This window comes from Silurus aristotelis, assembly GCF_946808225.1.
Source record: "Silurus aristotelis genome assembly, chromosome: 29".
Taxonomy (NCBI): domain Eukaryota; kingdom Metazoa; phylum Chordata; class Actinopteri; order Siluriformes; family Siluridae; genus Silurus; species Silurus aristotelis.
The window spans coordinates 11,227,277-11,246,626 of NC_139602.1; the positions used below are offsets into that span (position 1 = coordinate 11,227,277).

The 19,350-nt window shown below is 40.4% G+C and overlaps 1 protein-coding gene across 2 annotated transcripts in view; it reads right to left on the reverse strand.

The window, feature by feature from the left end:
• The window catches only part of megf6b (multiple EGF-like-domains 6b), an 88,896-nt gene that overhangs the window by 64,228 nt on the left and 5,318 nt on the right, over positions 1-19,350 (reverse strand). For both annotated transcript variants that reach the window (XR_014532452.1, XM_083535235.1), the window contains one exon: positions 12,959-13,063. Coding sequence is in view for 1 of the 2 variants with exons in the window: in XM_083535235.1 (XP_083391361.1) it covers positions 12,959-13,063 (105 nt within the window). In the remaining variant the exon portion in view is untranslated. The remainder of the gene's footprint in view (positions 1-12,958; positions 13,064-19,350) is intronic.

Below are 19,350 nucleotides of genomic sequence, written 5' to 3' on the forward strand. Positions count from 1 at the left end.
TGTTCGCCGTCTCACACAAGTTCTTCTGGTAGACACAAACCTGTCCCATTTGGACTCCACTGAGGTCACTACTTTCCCGTCAGCGAAAGGGTTCTCATCAAACTGGAGACATTTCTTTCTGCCCTCCAGCCAAATTCTCTTACATCCTCTCTCACAAGAACTGATCAGAGAAAAGGTGACAATGGATGAAGGTGTCTAACGTTCCTCTGTCCTGCTTATGCATGAACAGCTGCCTTTGCTTTAAATGTTCTTCAGAGATTTTACTGCAGACAGAAACGGAAATGAGTGATCATGACGTATTCGGATGGAGGAGGTGGAAACGTTTTCAGACCACTGCAGTTTAGATGCTCGAACATAACTTAGAACAGGAACCAATTCGTGGTGCAGAGTTTCCACAAGAATGAACCTGCACGGTCTGGCCAAAAGTATTAAGACACCTGACTTTTCCAGCCATATGAGGTTCTTCCACAAAATGTGCCAACAAAGTTGGAGAACATTTTTGGATGCTGCAGCAAGAAATGTTTCTATCACTTGAACTTGGAGACACAAACCATAACAATACTCCTGTGTCTAAACCCAGCTCCATGAAGATACGGTGGACGATCTCTTGAGATCTTTCTCTAATTCTAAGCCTATTTGAGTTGAATGTGAAGGCTGACTGCACCCCAGGCCTCCTCACTTTACCTCACCTCACCAACACCCTCATGGCTGAATGATCGCAAATCTTCACAAAATTCAGTGGAACACCTTCCCAGAAGAATGGAGGATAGAAAGGAGCACATACCCAACTAGAAACCTTTGTCTGTATAGTGTAACTTTAATTAGATAAAAAGAATGATGTTTGATGCTTCAACACACACAGATATTCACACATTCTTTCCTGAATGTTATTAACTATATAAATGCAATAAATATATATATTTTTATTACAGGTCGACCGTTGGATCATACTCGCCGATAACCGATTAATCAACTGAGATTTTAAATCGGATACTAGAAAAAAAAAAAAAAAAACACTACTTCATGTAAAATAGCAATGAATGAATGAAGAAAATGGATTTATTACCAAAAAGAAAAATTTCTAATAAATATAAAGTTAAATAAAAAAAAAACACACACACACACACACACGGCATCTGTAAGTCGCCTCTAGAGGCCGCTCTGGTACTGTATAATACAACCCGGAAAAACTATCAGTGTGGATTTTCGCTAATAGTTCCAGCAGGAGTGATTTGTGATAGAAGAGTATCTGTGAGAGTGAAAGGGAAAGTTTATAGGACTGTGGTGAGACCTGAGATGTTGTATGGTTTAGAGACAGTGGCATTGAGTAAAAGACAGGAGGTGGAGCTGGAGGTAGCAGAGCTGAAGATGTTGAGGTTTTTGTTGGGAGTGATGACGATGGACAGGATTAGAAATGAGTTTATTAGAGGGACAGCGCATGTAGGACGTTTTGGATACAAGGTGAGGGAGGTGAGATTGAGATGGTTTGGACATGTGCAGAGGAGGGACATGGGGTATATCAGTAGGAGAATGCTGAGGATGGAGACACCAGGAAGGAGGAAAAGAGGAAGATCAAGGAGGAGGTTTATGGATGTGGTGAGAGAAGACATGCAGGTAGTTGGTGTGAAAGCGGCAGATGTAGAGGACAGGGGGGGATGGAGACGGATGATCCGCTGTGGCGCCCCCTAATAAGAGAATGTCCCAGCAATCAAGTGATTTAAAATGACTGGAATATAGAAATAGCTGTATTATTAATAATAAAAATAATCTCATAATGAAAAGTTTTTAGTAGTTTACTTTATGAAATAAACAAATGCATATACATTTTTTTTCTTTTATGTTTTTTAAACTAAACCAAATTTATAACTATTTGGTCCGCCATGGAAATTAGTGTAACTGCTGAGTCAGCGATTCATCAGCAAAAAGGACACGGCCTGAGTGCAAAATTCTCCACATATCTCTCTTTTTAACCAGCTGCATTCGTTTTCCACACATTTTTTTTGTTCCTGAGGCATGTGTTGACAGGACACAGCAGAGGAATAACCGCCGTGGCGGGATAGATAACGCTCAGCCATCGGCAGACTGAAATCTCTCCAAAACTCCAAAATACCAGCTGGAACACAGCAGTAAACAGAAGACGAGTCGTTTTGATCTCCAATATAAAACACATGAACAGGAGCCGAGCCTGGGGGTATAAAAAAGCTCGACTCGAACCTGCACCAGCCAGGATTCACGTGTTCATCATATGGAAAGTGTGTTAGAGAAGTGAAATAAACGAGTGCAGACAGCGTGGAGAAGAGCGATAGCACACTCTGGGATAGAAGAGGATCTACATGAGTGAACATTTATAAGAAGGCGGTGAGACCTGCCAAGTTGTACAGTTTAGAGACATTGATGAAAAGACAGGAGCTGGAGGTTGTTGAAGGAGAAGTTGAAGATATGAGTTTAGAAATGACAGAAATGAGTTTATTAGAGAGAGCGTTTAGGTGGGACGTTAGGTAGATGATTTGGTCGTGTGCAAAGGACGGTGATGTGAAGGTGATGATGAGGATGGTAATGGTGGAGGTGATCGTGAAGGTAATGGTGAGGGTGTTCACTTCAATATTGGCTTGAAAGTGCAGGATCTGTTTGATGGAACAAAATTTGACAATCAAAATTGTTAGCGATAGCATCCTCATTAACACCCCTTAATGTTGACATTCTGGAAAGAAAACACACGTCATGTGTCTCTAGGCTAGCATTAACGCCCACTTCCTATTACAATGCTTTATGGCTCTACGCGATGTAAATAAACCCCCGGGCTATGACCTTTGACCTTTCTGCATTTGCCGTGTCCGTGCGCTACCTGTCAGAGCCTGACTGTTTGACCTTTTGTTTCGTAGAAGCCCGAGGCGACGCGGCGCGAGCGTGAGGAATGCCTCGAACGCTACGCCGCGAGCTGGAGGAAAACACGCCGAAGTCTGATCATAATAAAACCTGAATATCCTAAAAATATACATTTTCTCAGTTATGAGCCATAAAATGCAATATTAATTAATAGCCTCAATATGATTATCTGAAGTCAAATATCACAAAATTTTTCGAGAAATGTCAGGCTACTTCACTTCTACAGCTAAGAGGAAAAAGATTATTGTATTATTATTTTTATAAATTATTGATTATTTTAGAAATGCAAAAAACACTTTTTTTTTACGACAAAACACGGATTTGCTCGCGATTTGCTTGCGGCCCCAAATGTCATGACACGTATCGTGTATCGTAGACAAGTCATGAGACTTTTTTACACCGCAAAAATCAATGTTGACTTAATCGAGGAAAAATATCCAGCTGTAACAGCTGTTTAGTTCAAAAACTGAGGCTGTAATGTTCCCAAAATAACGTTCCTGCAACATTCCACAAACATAATGGTTTACATCATGTAGCATAACAGCTACAAAAGTAACGATTATATAAAGACTCGCTGATAATCTAAAACAATAATAACTGTGTGGAATTGTGTTGATGTTACTTAACCAACAGAAATGTTACAGTAACGTTGTGGGAACGTATATAAACGCTGATCCATAGGATTAGTGTTGATCTCTGTTAACATTTAAACAAAACCCCAGCGTGCAGGCTCGGTTTCATTCAGCTCCGACTCGCTACTTTTTCCACGTTTGCGGTAAAGCTGTTGAGTTTCATGGCTTTGCTCGGTCGCATCAAACACAAGGCCCTGCTTTCACGACGATGTCATCACCGAGTCCAAATCTGTCTGCTGAGGGTCGTCACAAGGGCAAACAAATCATGACTTCAGCACATGAGAGAACAAAAGCAGCTCGGGATTCGTCTATAATTGCAGTTGATTAGACCGATTTCACACTTGAATTTTTTCCCCCAACAGTTGTGGCCCTGCTTTTTTTTCCCCCCAACTTTTAACAAATAGATTTTTTTTTCTTAAAAACTTGTTCTCCTGCTAAGAAGCACATGCTTCCTGATGGACCCGTGAAGTTAACTTTGCATCTCCGAACGTTCTGCATCTCGGAGCAGCGAAACACACTTCACTATCGCTGCTCTTCTGCATACATGCTGCTCAAAGACGCTTTTGGTTGGAGTCACATTGACCAGAGGACAGACAGAACCTGCATTTGAGCCAGAATCAGCAGAATCAAGTATTTAGACTGAACATGGAGGCTACATTCACTTTACTCTGCTTTCAAGTGCTTCGGAGATGATTTTTATATCATATTTTAAAAAATATATATAATGAATTAAAATGGTTCAGGACAGAAAAAGCATCCTGAAGGGGAAAGATCTGGAGAGGTCGTCCTTCACGTAGCATGTTTACAGACAACACTGCTGTCAGTTACGATGATGAATGTGACTGAAGAATTTTGGGGGGGAAAAAACGACTGCTTTTCTACTCAAAGATTCAGTAAGTGTCACTACAGGAAGTGGAGAAACAAAGAACAGGAAACTGGGCAGGAATATCGAATGTCAGATTTCACACTGAATGAGCCTGAAACAGTGTGGCGATGAGGCCAGAAGTGTGACCAGTGGGGTTAAAAGAATTCTAAATGTACAATGTTCGATAGAAGGAAATTAAACATTTATTGTGTTTGGCAGATGCAGAATCCAGAACGACAAACAATTTTCATTTAAGGGGTAAAAGGGGCTTTTGACTCGTCAAAAGTACTTTATAGCACAGTAAAATTCTTTCTACGTATATCCCAGCATTGTTAGGAAGCCAGGAGCAGCCATGAGAGGGTTAAGGGCCTTGCTCAAGGGCCCAGGTAGCATTGCAATACAGGCGGCTTAAACCCCTGACCTTCAGATCATTAACCCAGAGTCTTGATCATTGAGCTCCCACCTCCTTCAAAATGTATACATTTATACACTGAGCAGTTGAGGGTTAAGGGCTTTGCTCAAGGCCCCAGTAATAGCAGCTTGGTGGTGCTGGGATTTGAACTCACAACCTTCCATTTAGAAGTCCAACAGCTTACTTAATTTCCATATATAGCATGTGGGCAGACACCTTCATCCACAACATCTGTACATGTCTATAATTTATACTCTGAGCAGTGGAGGGTTAACAATGTTGCTTAAAAGCCCAGCAGCAGCTTGATTGCTTTGGGATTAGAACTAATGACCTTCTGATTCAAAGCTTCTTTTAACCACCAAGTTACAAATTCCCGAGAATTAACCCACAAAACACCAATGCACATAAAAGAAATCAGCAGAACCTTCAACACGTTTCCAAAGATCATCTGCACACGTTCCTCTAACAACCGGATTGGACTGAATGTCTGGTTAAATGTCTTCTGCAGGTATTTGAGGTCTCTCCTGACCGTAAATTATGTTTGATTAGTACATGGAGACTAAGATGAAGACCGTGTTCTTACTCTGACTGTGTAAATCTTTACAGCTGACCTGTGGAAACGTGTCCTGTACGGTTTTATCCGTCGACACGTATTCCTCACGCGTTCTGAAGGTTTTACTTTTATAGGATGAAAAATTACCCTCAGGAGAAACACATTCAGCTCTCATGTCTGATAGCCCTTTGAAGGAGCTACAGAGGGTGGATGTGGAGCTGAAGACAAAGCCTGGTTTAGAAGCAAGACCTGAGATGTTGGACGAGTCTGCAGATTAACTTGTTAGGTTCAAATGTTAAGGGCGTCTAAATCGGACGCATTGTAGTAAACGTCTCCATGTGGCTTTGACTCTCAACCTTCAACTCTGAACATGAGCAGGTGGTGAAGGACAAATGTAGAGATGAACCGCAAAGAATAAAAACATCCCAGGCTTCTTTTACAAGTAGGAACAGCTGTGCTTCAGACAGTTTCATCAGAAAAGCACATCATATGACATCACTGTCTGTCCAATCAGGAAACAAGTTTAAAAACAAACAAAAAAGTATGTAAAAAAAAAAAAAAAAGGGTTTATATGAACACTCCAACAACAAATCTCTAATCAAGACAAAAGAAGTTTCAGCACCAGTCCATCTGAAGTCCCAGTAGCCTGTGAAGGTGAAGGCTTCATAAAAATATCTACATTTATGACATTTCTCTGCTCAGACCTTCACATGTGACCCTGTTTGACCTCACATAAAGCCTGAACTCATCAGGATCACTGATCCTTCGCCCTCCCAGGTCACAGCGATGGACCTCCAGCGCAGCTTCAACACGGTTGCCTTCGGCAGAACATGAGAAATCCATCATTCTCTACAATCTAATGATCTTAGTGCATGTCTGACCTCAGAGGCTTCTCACTATACCCGAGTACAGACGTTGTGATGACTGAAACGCGCCGAGAAGTCTTTTAAAGCTTCAAACATGCATTAGAATCTAATATAATTTACTTTTGAAATGTGTGAACTAGTAGAATAATGTTCCTGAAGAAGACGAGATAAATGGAGAGACAGATCGTGTGTGTGTGTGTGTGTGTGTGTGTGTGTCACTCTATTAATAATGAAGCTGTTGGAGTGAACTTCTGGTGCCCTTTTTGTTCAGTTTTGCATTTGAATGTTTCCTCTCCAGTTCATTAAATTCATCTTGTCCCTCGAGTCGTTTATGAAATTCCCCGTATTCACTATAGAAGTTCCACCACCAGCAAAACTCCTCCATGGAGCTCATTGAGGTCAGGAGGCGGTAACCTCGTGGTTAAGGGATTGAACTTTGGATCTAAAAGGTCATGAGTTCAAATTTCAGCCACAAAACCTGCCACTCCTGGGCCCCTGAGCAAGGCCCTTAGCTCCATAGCTGCTCAGTTGTATGACTGTAATAAATGTAAGCGCTCTGGATAAGGGCGTGTGTGTGCGCGCGTGCAAGTTCGTTTTTGTGTGTGGGGGAACTTTTATGGTGAATCGGTGATTTTAATTAATGGGTCGCGGAACAAGATGAATTTGGTGATCTGGAGACAAAAATATTCAAATCAGAAATAAAACAAAAAGGGAACCAGGAGTCCATGCAATTCTCTCTTTCTCACACACACACACACACACACACACACAATTTCCAAAAGTATTGGGACACCTGAACGTTCCTGCTATATGTGGTTAATTTCCAAACTGTAACTACAAAGCAGGACATGTCTTTAGATGCTCTACAATAAAATTTTGCATTCACTTCAACTTAGAAACCCAAACCTGTTCCAGCATAGTGATGCCCCTGTGCACAAAGTGAGCTCCTTGAAGATCTGGTTTACATTTGGAGAGGAAGATCTTGAGTGGCCTGCTATAGAGTTTTGATCTCATCCCTACTTAACACCTTTGGGATGAATGTGAACGCTGACTGCACCCTAGGTTTCCTCAACTACATCAGAACCTGCCTTTCATAACACCCTTATGTTCCTGAAAATCTGCAACCTGTAATGATCAGCAGATGCAGAGTGACGCTCGGAAAGGTTTATAATTCAGTACAATCCTGTTACAATCCTGGCTTTAGTTTTGTGGTCCGGGATGTGAAACACCTACACAAACAGACTCGATTAAAATGTCGCTTGTATTACATGCAGGTTGTTATTTGTGGGCGTGGCCTGTCTAAAGAAAGCTCCAGTCAGAGATATTAGCTAGAACACAACTACTAGAGCTGATTCTTTACACACAGATTAATTCGAGTAAATACAACACCAGGTCTGTTGATTTACTCGTCATTGGGTACTAACTTTGTTCCCATTTTAGAGAAGCGAAACGTCTCGAACCTACATTTAGCCGAGTCAACAATAATCTCTGCGAAATCTGTTTCTCTAGATGTGCAACAGGAGGAATTCTTCTATTTTCTACAATTTTCCATAAATCATGCCATTTCTGTACCTGGTCCCTTTTCACAGATAACTAACACACGTATGTAGTCTTACTGTGTCTCATTTGTCCTAAATTATGGTCCTTGTTTATGTTTTGTGTCTGCACATCTAAATAATAATCTACATCTCTGCACTACGCACTCAACAGGAAGTCATTCCTGTTCCTGGAATCAATGACTCAAGAACTTGGAAACCCAAACCTGTTCCAGCATGGTGATGCCCCTGTGCACAAAGTGAGCTCCTTGAAGATCTGGTTTACATGCTTTGAGAGGAAGATCTTGAGTGGCCTGCTATAGAGCTCTGATCTCATCCCTACTGAACACTTTTGGGATGAATGTGAACATTGCACCCCAGGTCTCCTCACCTACATCAGTACCTGCCTTTCGTAACACCCTTGTGGCTGATGTACACAAATATCCATAAGCTCACTCCAAAATCTACACATCTTCCCAGAAGAGTGGAGGAAAATTATAAGAGCACATTGGGACTAAATGTGGACTGTGATGCTCAACAATCACATACCGTACTTATGACCAGGTGACCCAATACTTTTGGAAGTCATTCCTGTTCCTGTTCATTTGATTTGTTGTGCTGTGGTGGAGCTGAAGATGCTGAGATGTTCATTGGAAGTGACGAGTATGGACATTTTGGAGATGAGGTGAGAGAGATGGTTTGGACATGTGAAGAGGAGGGACATGGGAAATATGGAAGGAGTAAAAGAAGAAGGCCATGGAGGAGATTTATGGATGTGGTGAGGGAAGACCTGCAGGTGGTTTGGAAGATGCAGATGTAGGGAACAGTTATATGCAGACTGATGATCTGCTGTGGAGACCCCCAACAACAGCAACCAATAGAAGATCTGAATTTGTTGTGTAGAGAAAAGTTCTAAAATCTGCTCCAGCTTTCCATGTGTCACACTCTTCTATCTAACAAAAGGGATCGCTGAAAGGGTCTCCGCTTGTTCATGCTTTGTGTGTAACTTATCTTCAATAAAGACGAGAAGTTTTGAGAGCCACAGGACAATACAAGGAGAGGAAGGCGATCTCCCAAGAGCACATAGCCAGATAGACGTCCTTCAGGTCCTCCAAACCTCCCACTCCTTCTTCTCTCCCAGCATTATTATGTGCTAAAACCACATGAGTATGTCAGATGTCATCACCTGCTGTGACTCGGTGCACCATTACAGGTAAGTCTGATGGACAGGAACACTCTAACAGCCGCGTATTAGTGTGGAATTCTGGCTTGACATCATAACCGTCAGAGAACAACTGTGTTTATGCAGCTCGTGTCTGGCTGATGGGAGTTGAGAGAAACGTGCCTCCGGTACAGATGATTATTAAAGACAGTTTTTCTGTTATTGTTTTCCTGTAGTGATGTGAAAACCGAATCATTTTAGTGACTCGGTTCTTTGAATCTTGTTCATCAAAATGAACGAATCTTTTTTGTGTGTCATTTAGTTTTTGTTTCTTTGATCAGAAATAAAATGTTACATTTACAACATTTAACGTTGATGCACTGAAAATCAATCAACAATTAATTTACAGAATTGTTATTAAGAAGCTCGAGGGGGGTTGGATTTATTCATGCACGTTAAATATTTATTAAAAGCTTCAAAGCATCGAATCTTCCACTATTCTGGATCACCCCTGTGGTTAAGTTCTGTTTTTTTGCGCTGTGTGACATTTTGTTTCTTCTTTTTTTACATTACGTAACAAAGCTATACAATTACCGAAAATCTAAAAACACACGTGTGAGCCGTATCTGTATTTAGTTTTCTGTTAAAGGTTTTTTTTCCCCTCTGTCACAATCTTTCGGTCATTTCGAGTCAATTAACCTTAAAGACGTCCTACAGAGATCCCACAAAGGCCAGCATGGAGTCTAGGAGTCTCGTCCCGCCCCACAGGTAACGCCGAGCCAATCGCTGGCCGTGATCAGACCGAGTGTCAATCATGGAGCAATATAACCATCACAGTATTCATAAGCTAATAGCTTCCCAAAGGAAAGGGGGCAAGACCTTATGCGAAGCTCTCCACAGTGCAGATAGAACAATAGCAGCAGGTCCTGACACAGTGGGAAAAAGTCATGTGGAACTGACGTTTCCTTGAACCACTTCAAATGCGTGGATGGACATTATGAAGGCAGGGGGTCGACCTCATGCGCGACCTGAAGAATGGCAGCAACTGAAGTGCCGTTTAAACCAAACAAAGAAAGCAAAGAGGAAAGAGGAAAGGTCTTAACAAGCAAGGCTTTGACTGCTGCATTCAAACACAAGAGTGAAGAAGAAAAGGTCCTCGAAGGACAATCAGATTCGAATAAGTTCAGTTTGACAAAAAGTACCTTTGATTGAAACTAATAACATAAAAAAAAAAAACAACAACTAAGAACGGATGGACGTTAAAATGAAGCAATTTAAGTTCAATCATCAGATTATGTATAGAAAGTGCATGTTCTAGTTCTGAGAATCAGATTATTACCAAATTCAGGATTTTATTTTAATCCTCATTCAAGTGTATCAAGTCCCTTGACCACAACCTATTAACAACCAGACCCGGTTCCTTCACACTAGAACAGACGTGGAAGCCTCAGGAAGTTTGTTCTCCTCTCCAAAATCCCACAAACGCACCACAGAAAGCACTGACGCTGTGGTGTAACCTCGTTATTGAGATGTCTGACCAGAGCCACCAGAGCCCACGATAGCGCAGCATGCAGTCTGTTCTCCAGCGTTCAATCTACAGGCCATCCAGATCCTGAACACACTGCAATCCAGGCATTACTTCTTCTTCTACATGTTCACTAATGTCTCCACTCCTTCCCACACACTGGTCGCCTCATGGACACTTATGGACACTCATGGACAATCTATTCACATTTAGGCATGTTGTATTAATAATTCTAACGAGGTTTTTATTAACACTTTACTTCTGCAAGAACCAAATCCTGTCTCTGTGCAATATACTGATCACATTACCAATAACAAATAGACTACATCAGATTCAATTGTAATTAAAATCCGTTTTTCCTTTAATTGCGATAAATACTAGCTTTTGCATATTTACATACTAACTAAACATACACACCATATATGTATATCTCAATGCACGAAAAACTTTAACGATGCAGTGGGGATCCGATTTCAAATCAATTCAACGCAATAGGACAAAAAAAAAAAAATCAGATGCTCTGTAGTTCAATAGGTTACAGATAATTCGCTTTTATTTCTTTGATTCAGACGGACGGCAAATCAATTTACTTGAGTGCCTTCGGACTTCTAACTCATGGCCCCTTTCACAAACACGTCTTTTCTAGTGCAAAAAAACAAAAAATAAAGATTGAATAAACCCAGACATTCTTTTCCTGTTCTGTCTGCAGGAAGTTACAGCTCTACCTCTGCCATGTTAATCTGTATTCTATGTGACTCTCAGGACACGCCTCCGTCTCTGTAGTGTTGCAAAACTTCATATTAATGTAGCAGGACGTGCTCGAGGTACAGTTTAGCGCCGAGAAATCAATCTGCATCTAAAACATTGGTCCCAAATTAGTCACGTTCCAACTGATAAAAGTATAATTAGGTTTTTACTCATCTGTTAAAACCGATGCGAATATGTTTAAAAACGATTAATCGCGATACGAGGTCATCACCTCGTTAACTTTTATGCTGATGCAACAATGCGAATCTTACCGTCCCTAATCTCTACTTTTGTATATCCATTTAATACATAAAATTATAAAATTTAGTTATACATGTAATTTTGTACATAAATGTATGTCATTTCTTTTCCACTCTTTCTGTTCTCAATTCAATTCGATTCATTTTTATTTGTATCTTTTAACAATGAACATCGTCTCAAAGCAGCTTTACACAGATAATGTGGTGATTAAAAGTGAATGTGTTCTTTATATGTATAAGTTTGTCCCTGATGAACAAGCCGGTGGCGACTGTGGCAAGAAAAATCTCCCCGAGATGGCATAAGGAAGAAACCTTGAGAGGAACCAGACTCAAGAGTGAACCTCATCCTCATCTGGGTTGCACCGAATGTCAATTTATAGCATATCCTTCTTCTCTCCTCCTTATTATTTAGTCCTAACAGATGTAGATTACAGTTTAAACAATCAGTACGTGACAAAAAAAAAATTGATTATAAAAATTTAAGAGTAGAAAAAAATTTTATCAAGTCAAACAGGAAGTGGGGAGATTCAAAGTCCAATACGAGACACTTAACCAAACAATGAGGGACAAACTTACACTTAAAAATGAATAAGATGTTCTTTATATCACCACATCATCTGTGTAAATCTGCTTTGAGACAATGATCATTGTTAAAAACGCAATACAAATAAACATGAATTAAACTTTTTCAAACTGTTAGCACAAACTTGGAGACAGACAATTGTATCACAAAGTCATCTCCATGAAGATCTGCTTTAACATGGGTTGGAAGATCTCCTGCTATAAACCCTGTTGAACACCTTTCGGTTGAATGTGAAGGCTGACTGCTCCACAGGCCTCCTCACCTACATCAGCACCTGACTTTACTAACACCCTTACAGATGAATAAGCACAAATTACCACAAACTCTAGAGGAACATCATCTCAGAAGAGAGGATGTTATTATAACAGGAAATGGAGACGAATGGTATGTTCAAAAAGATTTACATCTTATGGTCAGGTGTCCACAAACTTTTGGCCATAGTGTTTTAGCATTCATGACTGGTTCACAATGTTCTCTTTGTCAGGTGCATAAAACTTCTTCCCTTTCCTGAAATTATGCCCAACTGTCCTGAAGGTCCATTCGAATACGATGCTACAGTTATAATATAAAGAGGAAAAAGTGGTGCAGGATATTTTCTTTCGTGTGTGGATATCACAAAAGCAACAGCCTCGTCCATTCCTGAACCGCTGGCTTCTGTTCCTTATTTACAGGAGATAAAATTCTTGGCCTTCAACAGCTTGAGACCTACATCAGACAGGAGGAAACTCAAATAAAGCCATTAAGGAAGGAAAGATGGAAGGCTGTGCCAAGATACCACAAGTGAAATGTAGGAGCTTCACGTACATGAGAGAAACGAAACGCATCTGGACAAATCGCTCTCTGTGAAACCGACAGTGATAACCAAATCGAGCGTACAGCCGGACGTGCCACGTACAACCAGGCGGATGGAGACGTGTACTGCGGTTACTCACCGTACTGACAGCTCGGGCCGTGGAATCCAGCCGGGCACTCACAGAGCTGCAAGGAGCCTTCTCTGCACAGACCTCCATTAAAACACACTCCATAGCTGCAGACAGCTACAAAAAGGAGAAAGATATTCAAATATCAGAAATGAGACAAATCCTGAAAATGCTCAAATTTACTCAATGCACAAATTTAATACTTGCAGCATGTTGAATATTTACTGTAATGTAAAAAACTATAGTTATTCATAATATATTCTAGTCAAGAAACAGAATTCCCTCTCTTTTCTTTTTTATTATCTTTTCAAAATAGCTAGCTAGTTACCTTTACCACCAGAGGTTTTAAGCTAGCTAGCTGTGTAAACTTCTATCTTAGCCTTGATTACAGTTTTCCAAAATCTTTGTCTGTAGATCCCTGTTCTTTTTTTTTTTTTTTTTTTTTTACAGAAATTTGGCTATAATCTTTACTTTGGAGTAAAAAGCCAATTTTTATCAGATAGCTAGCTAGAAAATGTTAGCTAGTAAAGGCTTGTTCGTGTTGTAAATAGGTCACTGTACTTTTCCTGGTTTTGTATTATTAGATACATTTTGGGTTTTTTTAATAAATATTTAATAAACGAGGTAAAACTGTCAAATAAACAGTAAATCAAAAACTGCAGAGTCAGCATTCTGAGAATTTTTACAACCCTATATGGGCAAGTGTATTGAACTGTAAAATATTTGAAGTATTTTCTGTAGAAATAAATTGATATTTTCTCAAAGTGAGACTTGGAAAAAAAAATAATAATTTCAGTAATGAAGTCAGAAAATATTTAAAATGTCCAAATAAAAATATTGAAATCTTTTTTAATTTTTGTCATCACTTCAAAGGAAAAATAAAAACCTTCCTAATGCCATGTTCTTTGCATGTCTTTCAGGTAGCGTGTTCCAGGGTTTACACAGGGAGCGAACAAGCCGGGTCATGCTCAGACACTTAATCCACCACAACTTATTTGGGATTTTTTTTCGAACATTTCTTCCTTTGTGATATTTATACAGCCCAAATATATATCAGCTCATAGATCACGGTTTGGTGATTTCTTTATTATTTAAATTTTTGTGAGGGGAAAAAAAAAAAATTGAGAGTTCTTGAAGATAACAGGAGGCCGAATGTGTTTTTAATCAGCAAGAACTACGGCCACCGGGCACAATAATTCCGCCGTGTGTGTGTGTTTGTGCACGACGAAGTCCACAAATCCATAAACAAATGCTGTATAATCCGTCTGGGATTCTGTGCCTCACAGGTGCCTCTTGGGCAAAGTACAGGCCAGACCATCAGACGTCACATTCCATAAACGCCCATCACTCAAAACTAACTACCCCCACGTCTTTTAGCTCGCATGCGTGTCTGTTCAACCAGTGCCAGGTGTGTATGTACGCATGTACACACGTGTGTAGTCGTGTCTGAATGGGATGTACGCTGTCTGTCTGCTCTGCGGCTTTATTAAACTTGAGTCCTGACGATTGTGCTGCAGAGGAACACAAAGGCTAATGAGACGTGAAGACTTTAGGATGAAAAAGGTCTTTAGACCATATTTAAGCTTTAGAATTAGAGCCATGATTGGAAAACGAAGATTTGTGTACACTGTACCTGCACCACTAATTTATCCAACAGTGAACTCCTTAGTTGAAGGTCATGTACCAGACATTTCATAATATTTTATCAAAAATTCTACAACATTATGCCTAAAACATTTTTTTCCTTATACAACATGATAAAAGAAAAGCTGAACGTCCTTTGAGGAGAGTTCTTACTTCTTGTATAAACGAGCCTATAGATTACCACGATTGGCTACTTCTGTCCACCAGTTCTCCTGAAAAAAGGTGAACCACTCGAGAGCTGTGTTAATAAAAATGGCTGAAAATATATTTCATAATTCTTCATGAATCTCCTTCAGCATTGCGTCTTCCCACCTAGCTAAGAAAGATCAGTGGAAAGGATCAAGCCTGAGGGGTTTGGGTTGTTTTGGAAGGCAAGACGGAGAACAGGAGAGATGTGATCAGACTTCCTCACCCCCCACAGTCACACATAAAGGTGAAAGCTTAATGGTTTAGGGTTGTTTTGGAGCAGAGAAGGTTCCGGAAAGTGGAAAAAAACAAACATGGCAACCGTTCCATACTCCAACACAATGTAGTTCCATCTAATTGGAAGCGACTTCACCGCACAACGAGACGATTAGCCGAAGTGATGAATACGTCAGAGTTCTTTAAGTGTTATTTAGAGAGCAAACAATCGTCTTTCATGGAATGACCTGCCCAGTCGCTGCACCTAAATGAACGAAGTGTATAAAGCTGAGGAAATCTTTTTCTTTTATAAAAAAATTTAAGTGGAACATCTGGACAATTATAGATTTGTTTGGCCAAAGGAAATGCTCATCTCGTTAGTTTGCTGCATTGAAAAAAAATGGATCTGTAGGAAACAAAGAATTTAAGATGAATGATGAGCATCTTTGTACATCATTGGTGCCTTCTTGCATTAGAGAAGGTGACATGCGGTTGCCTTCTTTCTGTTTTTCCCCCTAAACGTGAAAAATGTGCCCTGATTAAAGAAGAGACTGATGAACGATTGCGTCTTCTAGGAATTGTGAGAAAAGTTTTTCCCCCAACTGAAACCAGCAGTTCGAAGTAGAAAGCTCATGAGTAGCAACAGGCTAACAATTTTACACACTTATCAAACTGTCTGTCTGCCTCAAGATTATTACCTTCACAAAGATAAAAACCGGTTTTAGAGCCTTTCAGTCACCAGACCCCAGCAGGTACAAATACAGAGCGTTTTAAATGATACCACTTTGGAGAGAATAAAACCCTCTGCCTAGCTGCAAAGTACAGTCAAAGAAAAATGCATAGTGGGAAAAATCCTTTAAAGCGATAAACAGACCCTGGAACAATAGGTCATGAAAGCGTCACGTCTGAAATGGAGAGAAACCAACAGTCAAGTCGCCTTTGTGACTCCCATTGTAGCGCAGACGTTAACGGCGTCTTCCGACCCCCAGACCACCCACTGACACCTCTCAGGACGTCCCGTAAAAAGGTCCACGAGGACCTCGGTTCAACTCTGGAATTAAATCCACCAACGAAAAGAGGGACAAATGTACGCAGCATTGAGGAGCAATCTTCTCAATGAACGAAAAAAGTCCACTCCAATTTGCATTACTTTATACGTCGCCATCGTCGTGCAGAAAGAGGTTCTTGAAGACGAATGAAAAGGAAATACTGGTTAAAATTAAGAGGAAGTCTTCCATCTTCAGAGCACTTCCACAAGAAGAGTCAAATGTACTTGAGAAACTTAAGAGCAGTTGGTAAAAAAAAAAAAAAGCAAACCCTATTAGTTCAATTTTCAATACTTTACTAAGAATTACAAATAATTGTTTGGTTAAGGGTCTCGTACTGGACTTCAAATCTCCCCACTTCCTGTTTGACTTTTTACAACGAGTTCCCGCTAATCCTGTTTAAAGCCAGGTCTTCATACACGACTCAGGAAAAGGGTTGAGATTTAACAGAACAAACGCAATGATATAAGGAAAGAGAATCGAACAATTTCAAGAAAAAAGATCTTTCATCTCTTTGATCGTTCTCTTGATGCTTTCGAGCTCCAGCAGGAGCAGCAGTCAAATAATGACCGTCATTAGACTAATTAGCTTCGGCTGGCTTTTGTTACAGTACGGTGGAATAAGCTTCATGGTTACACCCTGTCTTTATCCCGGGCCACTCTTTAATTCCCCACTGTGTGAAAGCAGAGCCCTGGAGACAACCTTTCATTCTGTGGATACAATCCGAGCAGCTTTCATTTACACATCTGCTCCAAACAGCTTTACGAGCAGCAGAATCATCTTGAGATCTTCTGGTTGGACTGATGCATGCGAGCCTTCCTTCGTTATTTTCTAGATTTTTGAAAAAAAAGTGATTTTGATCGGCCACTCAGAAACTTGATATGAGAAAATATTAATCATAAAATAGTATTTAAATAAATAGTAAAAATGTACAAAATGTAATAAACCAAAATTCAGTAACAATGAAAATGAATATTGAAGGTGCTGTGGTGAAATGCACACGTTTTCATACTGCTGTTGTATCCCGGGTCACTGGTCTCACAGAAGAGTAATTAGTTTGTCCAGATTTTCTCCAGGTCTTGAGTTATGAAGATGAAAAGCTCAAAGCCCTGCAGAGGAGCAGATGTTGTCAGGGAAAGTTGATATCTAGGACCCACAAATGAATGTGTGCCGACAGACTTTTTGGCGTGTTTTAAAACTACCCGGTGTCGAGTTGAGCGTTGGGTTTGGTTTAGATCACGGTAAAGAGCGGTATAACCTTTACCAACACACAAAGAAGCCTTTGAGGGGAGCGTTAGATCCTGTAGCTCAGGAATTGCCTGCAGCAGCCCCTGTGTGTCAATCTAAAGGTCTTTGCCCTGAGCGGTGTCACAAATCCAGCTCTGTTTATACCACACTTACCCTGCTACATCCCACACCAGCCACACCACACCATATACGCACAAGTCAAACCGTTTAAGCTGAAAAACAGAGGTTTATCAGGAGATTAAACTAAGATTTATTTCTGTATTTGAGTTTTTACTTTTTACTTCCAGAGCTCAGCACTGCAGCTTTCAAGATAACAAGGCTGTTCTTTATTGAGTTACTAAAATATGCATGTTATTTCAGCTTAAAGACTTCTTATCTGAGGCTTTATGGGCTCAAAAATAAACCCTGAAATATCTGATGGTCTTCTGTAATGCAAATTAGTTTTTTCTCGCTCGCTCTCCGAGCTGCAACGTCATTGGCCACAAGGGACAAAACCAAAATATTGGATGCTCGTGATCTTCAGGCTGTCTGATGCCACCGCATTAAAAACACGCATGATTCTGTGATGGACATCGGACCATATTCTCAGGAATACTTCCAAAAATCACTGTGTATGAACATAGATCACCGTGCCATCCAAAAGCGCAAGTTAAAGCTTTATCACGCAAAGAAGATACATATGAACATGATCCAGAAACCCTGCAGTCTTCTTTGGGCCAAAGTTAATGTAAAATGGTCTGTGTCAAAGGGGAAACTGTTCTGTGGTCAGATGAATAAAAAATTGGACATTCTTTTTGGAAAACATGGGCACCGAATCCGACACACTACAAATGAGACGGACCTTCTGCCATGTTGTAAGTGCTCATTTTTCAAAACCTGCATCTTTGATGGTATGTGGAATGGGCAGATCTTGCACATCTGGAAAAGCACCAGCAATGCTGAAATATATATATATCCAGGTTTTACAGCAGCACATGCTCCCATCCAGACGATGCCTGGAAGGCCTTGCATATTTCAGCAGGACAATGCTAAACTGCATACTGCATCTATGACAATAGCATGTTCTGTTGGAAGAGTCCAGTTGCTGAACTCTCCTGCCTGCAGTCCAGACTGTTCTCCAATGAAAAATTTTGGTGCATCTTAAAAAATAATATATGTCAACAAAGACCCAGGACTGCAGAGCAGTTAGAATCCTAGATCAGGGAAAAATAGGACAACATTCCGCTTCCAAAACTCCAGCACCTGGTTTCCTCAGTTACAGATGTTTACAGACTGTTGTTAAAATTAGAGAGGATGCTACACAATGGTAATCATGGTCTTGCCTCTTTTTTGAGACGTGTTGCAGCCAATAATAAAAAATAAAAAAATGTCCAACTGTTTTGGAATTGGCGTTGCACTACGTTCCTAGTGAGCGGGGACCTGCATAAACATGGGACCATATGCACCACCATAGGATCCATTTAGGGTCGACTCAAACACGGGGTTTGGCAGACATCCTTATCCAGAGCAGGTGAGGTTTAAGGGCCTTGCTCAAGGGCCCAGAAGAAGCAGGTTGATGGTGCTGGGATTTTAACTCATGACCTTTTATTCCAGAGTCCAATGCCTTAAACACTGAGCTGCCACCTCCCACTTTGAGTAAACCGTAGTTTTGCTCGTTAGGCCAAATTTATTTTAAGTATTATTAAAATGTCACAGTTTGATATGATAAAAAATGTACGTACTGAAAAATATGCACTGCTGGTAAAGAAAAGAATTATAGTAATAAATGCCTTGTGTGAAAGCTGCCCATAGTAACTTGGACATTACGAGATGATATGAAAAAGTTGAGACTAGATTACATGAAAGTACTTTATTTATCTGCATTTCCACACCATCACCTTCAAAACAGGCCGCTTGCACAGCAATACAGCGCCTCCCGGAGTTCTTCTGGAACACATCTTGGAAGTCTTCTATTCGAAATGTGTCGAGCATCTTCTGCTATTTGTGGCGGATCTCCGCAACGGTGTCAAAACGGGCGTTGAAGGTCTTCCTGATCTCGTCTTTCATTGATGTTTTTCCGCTCCT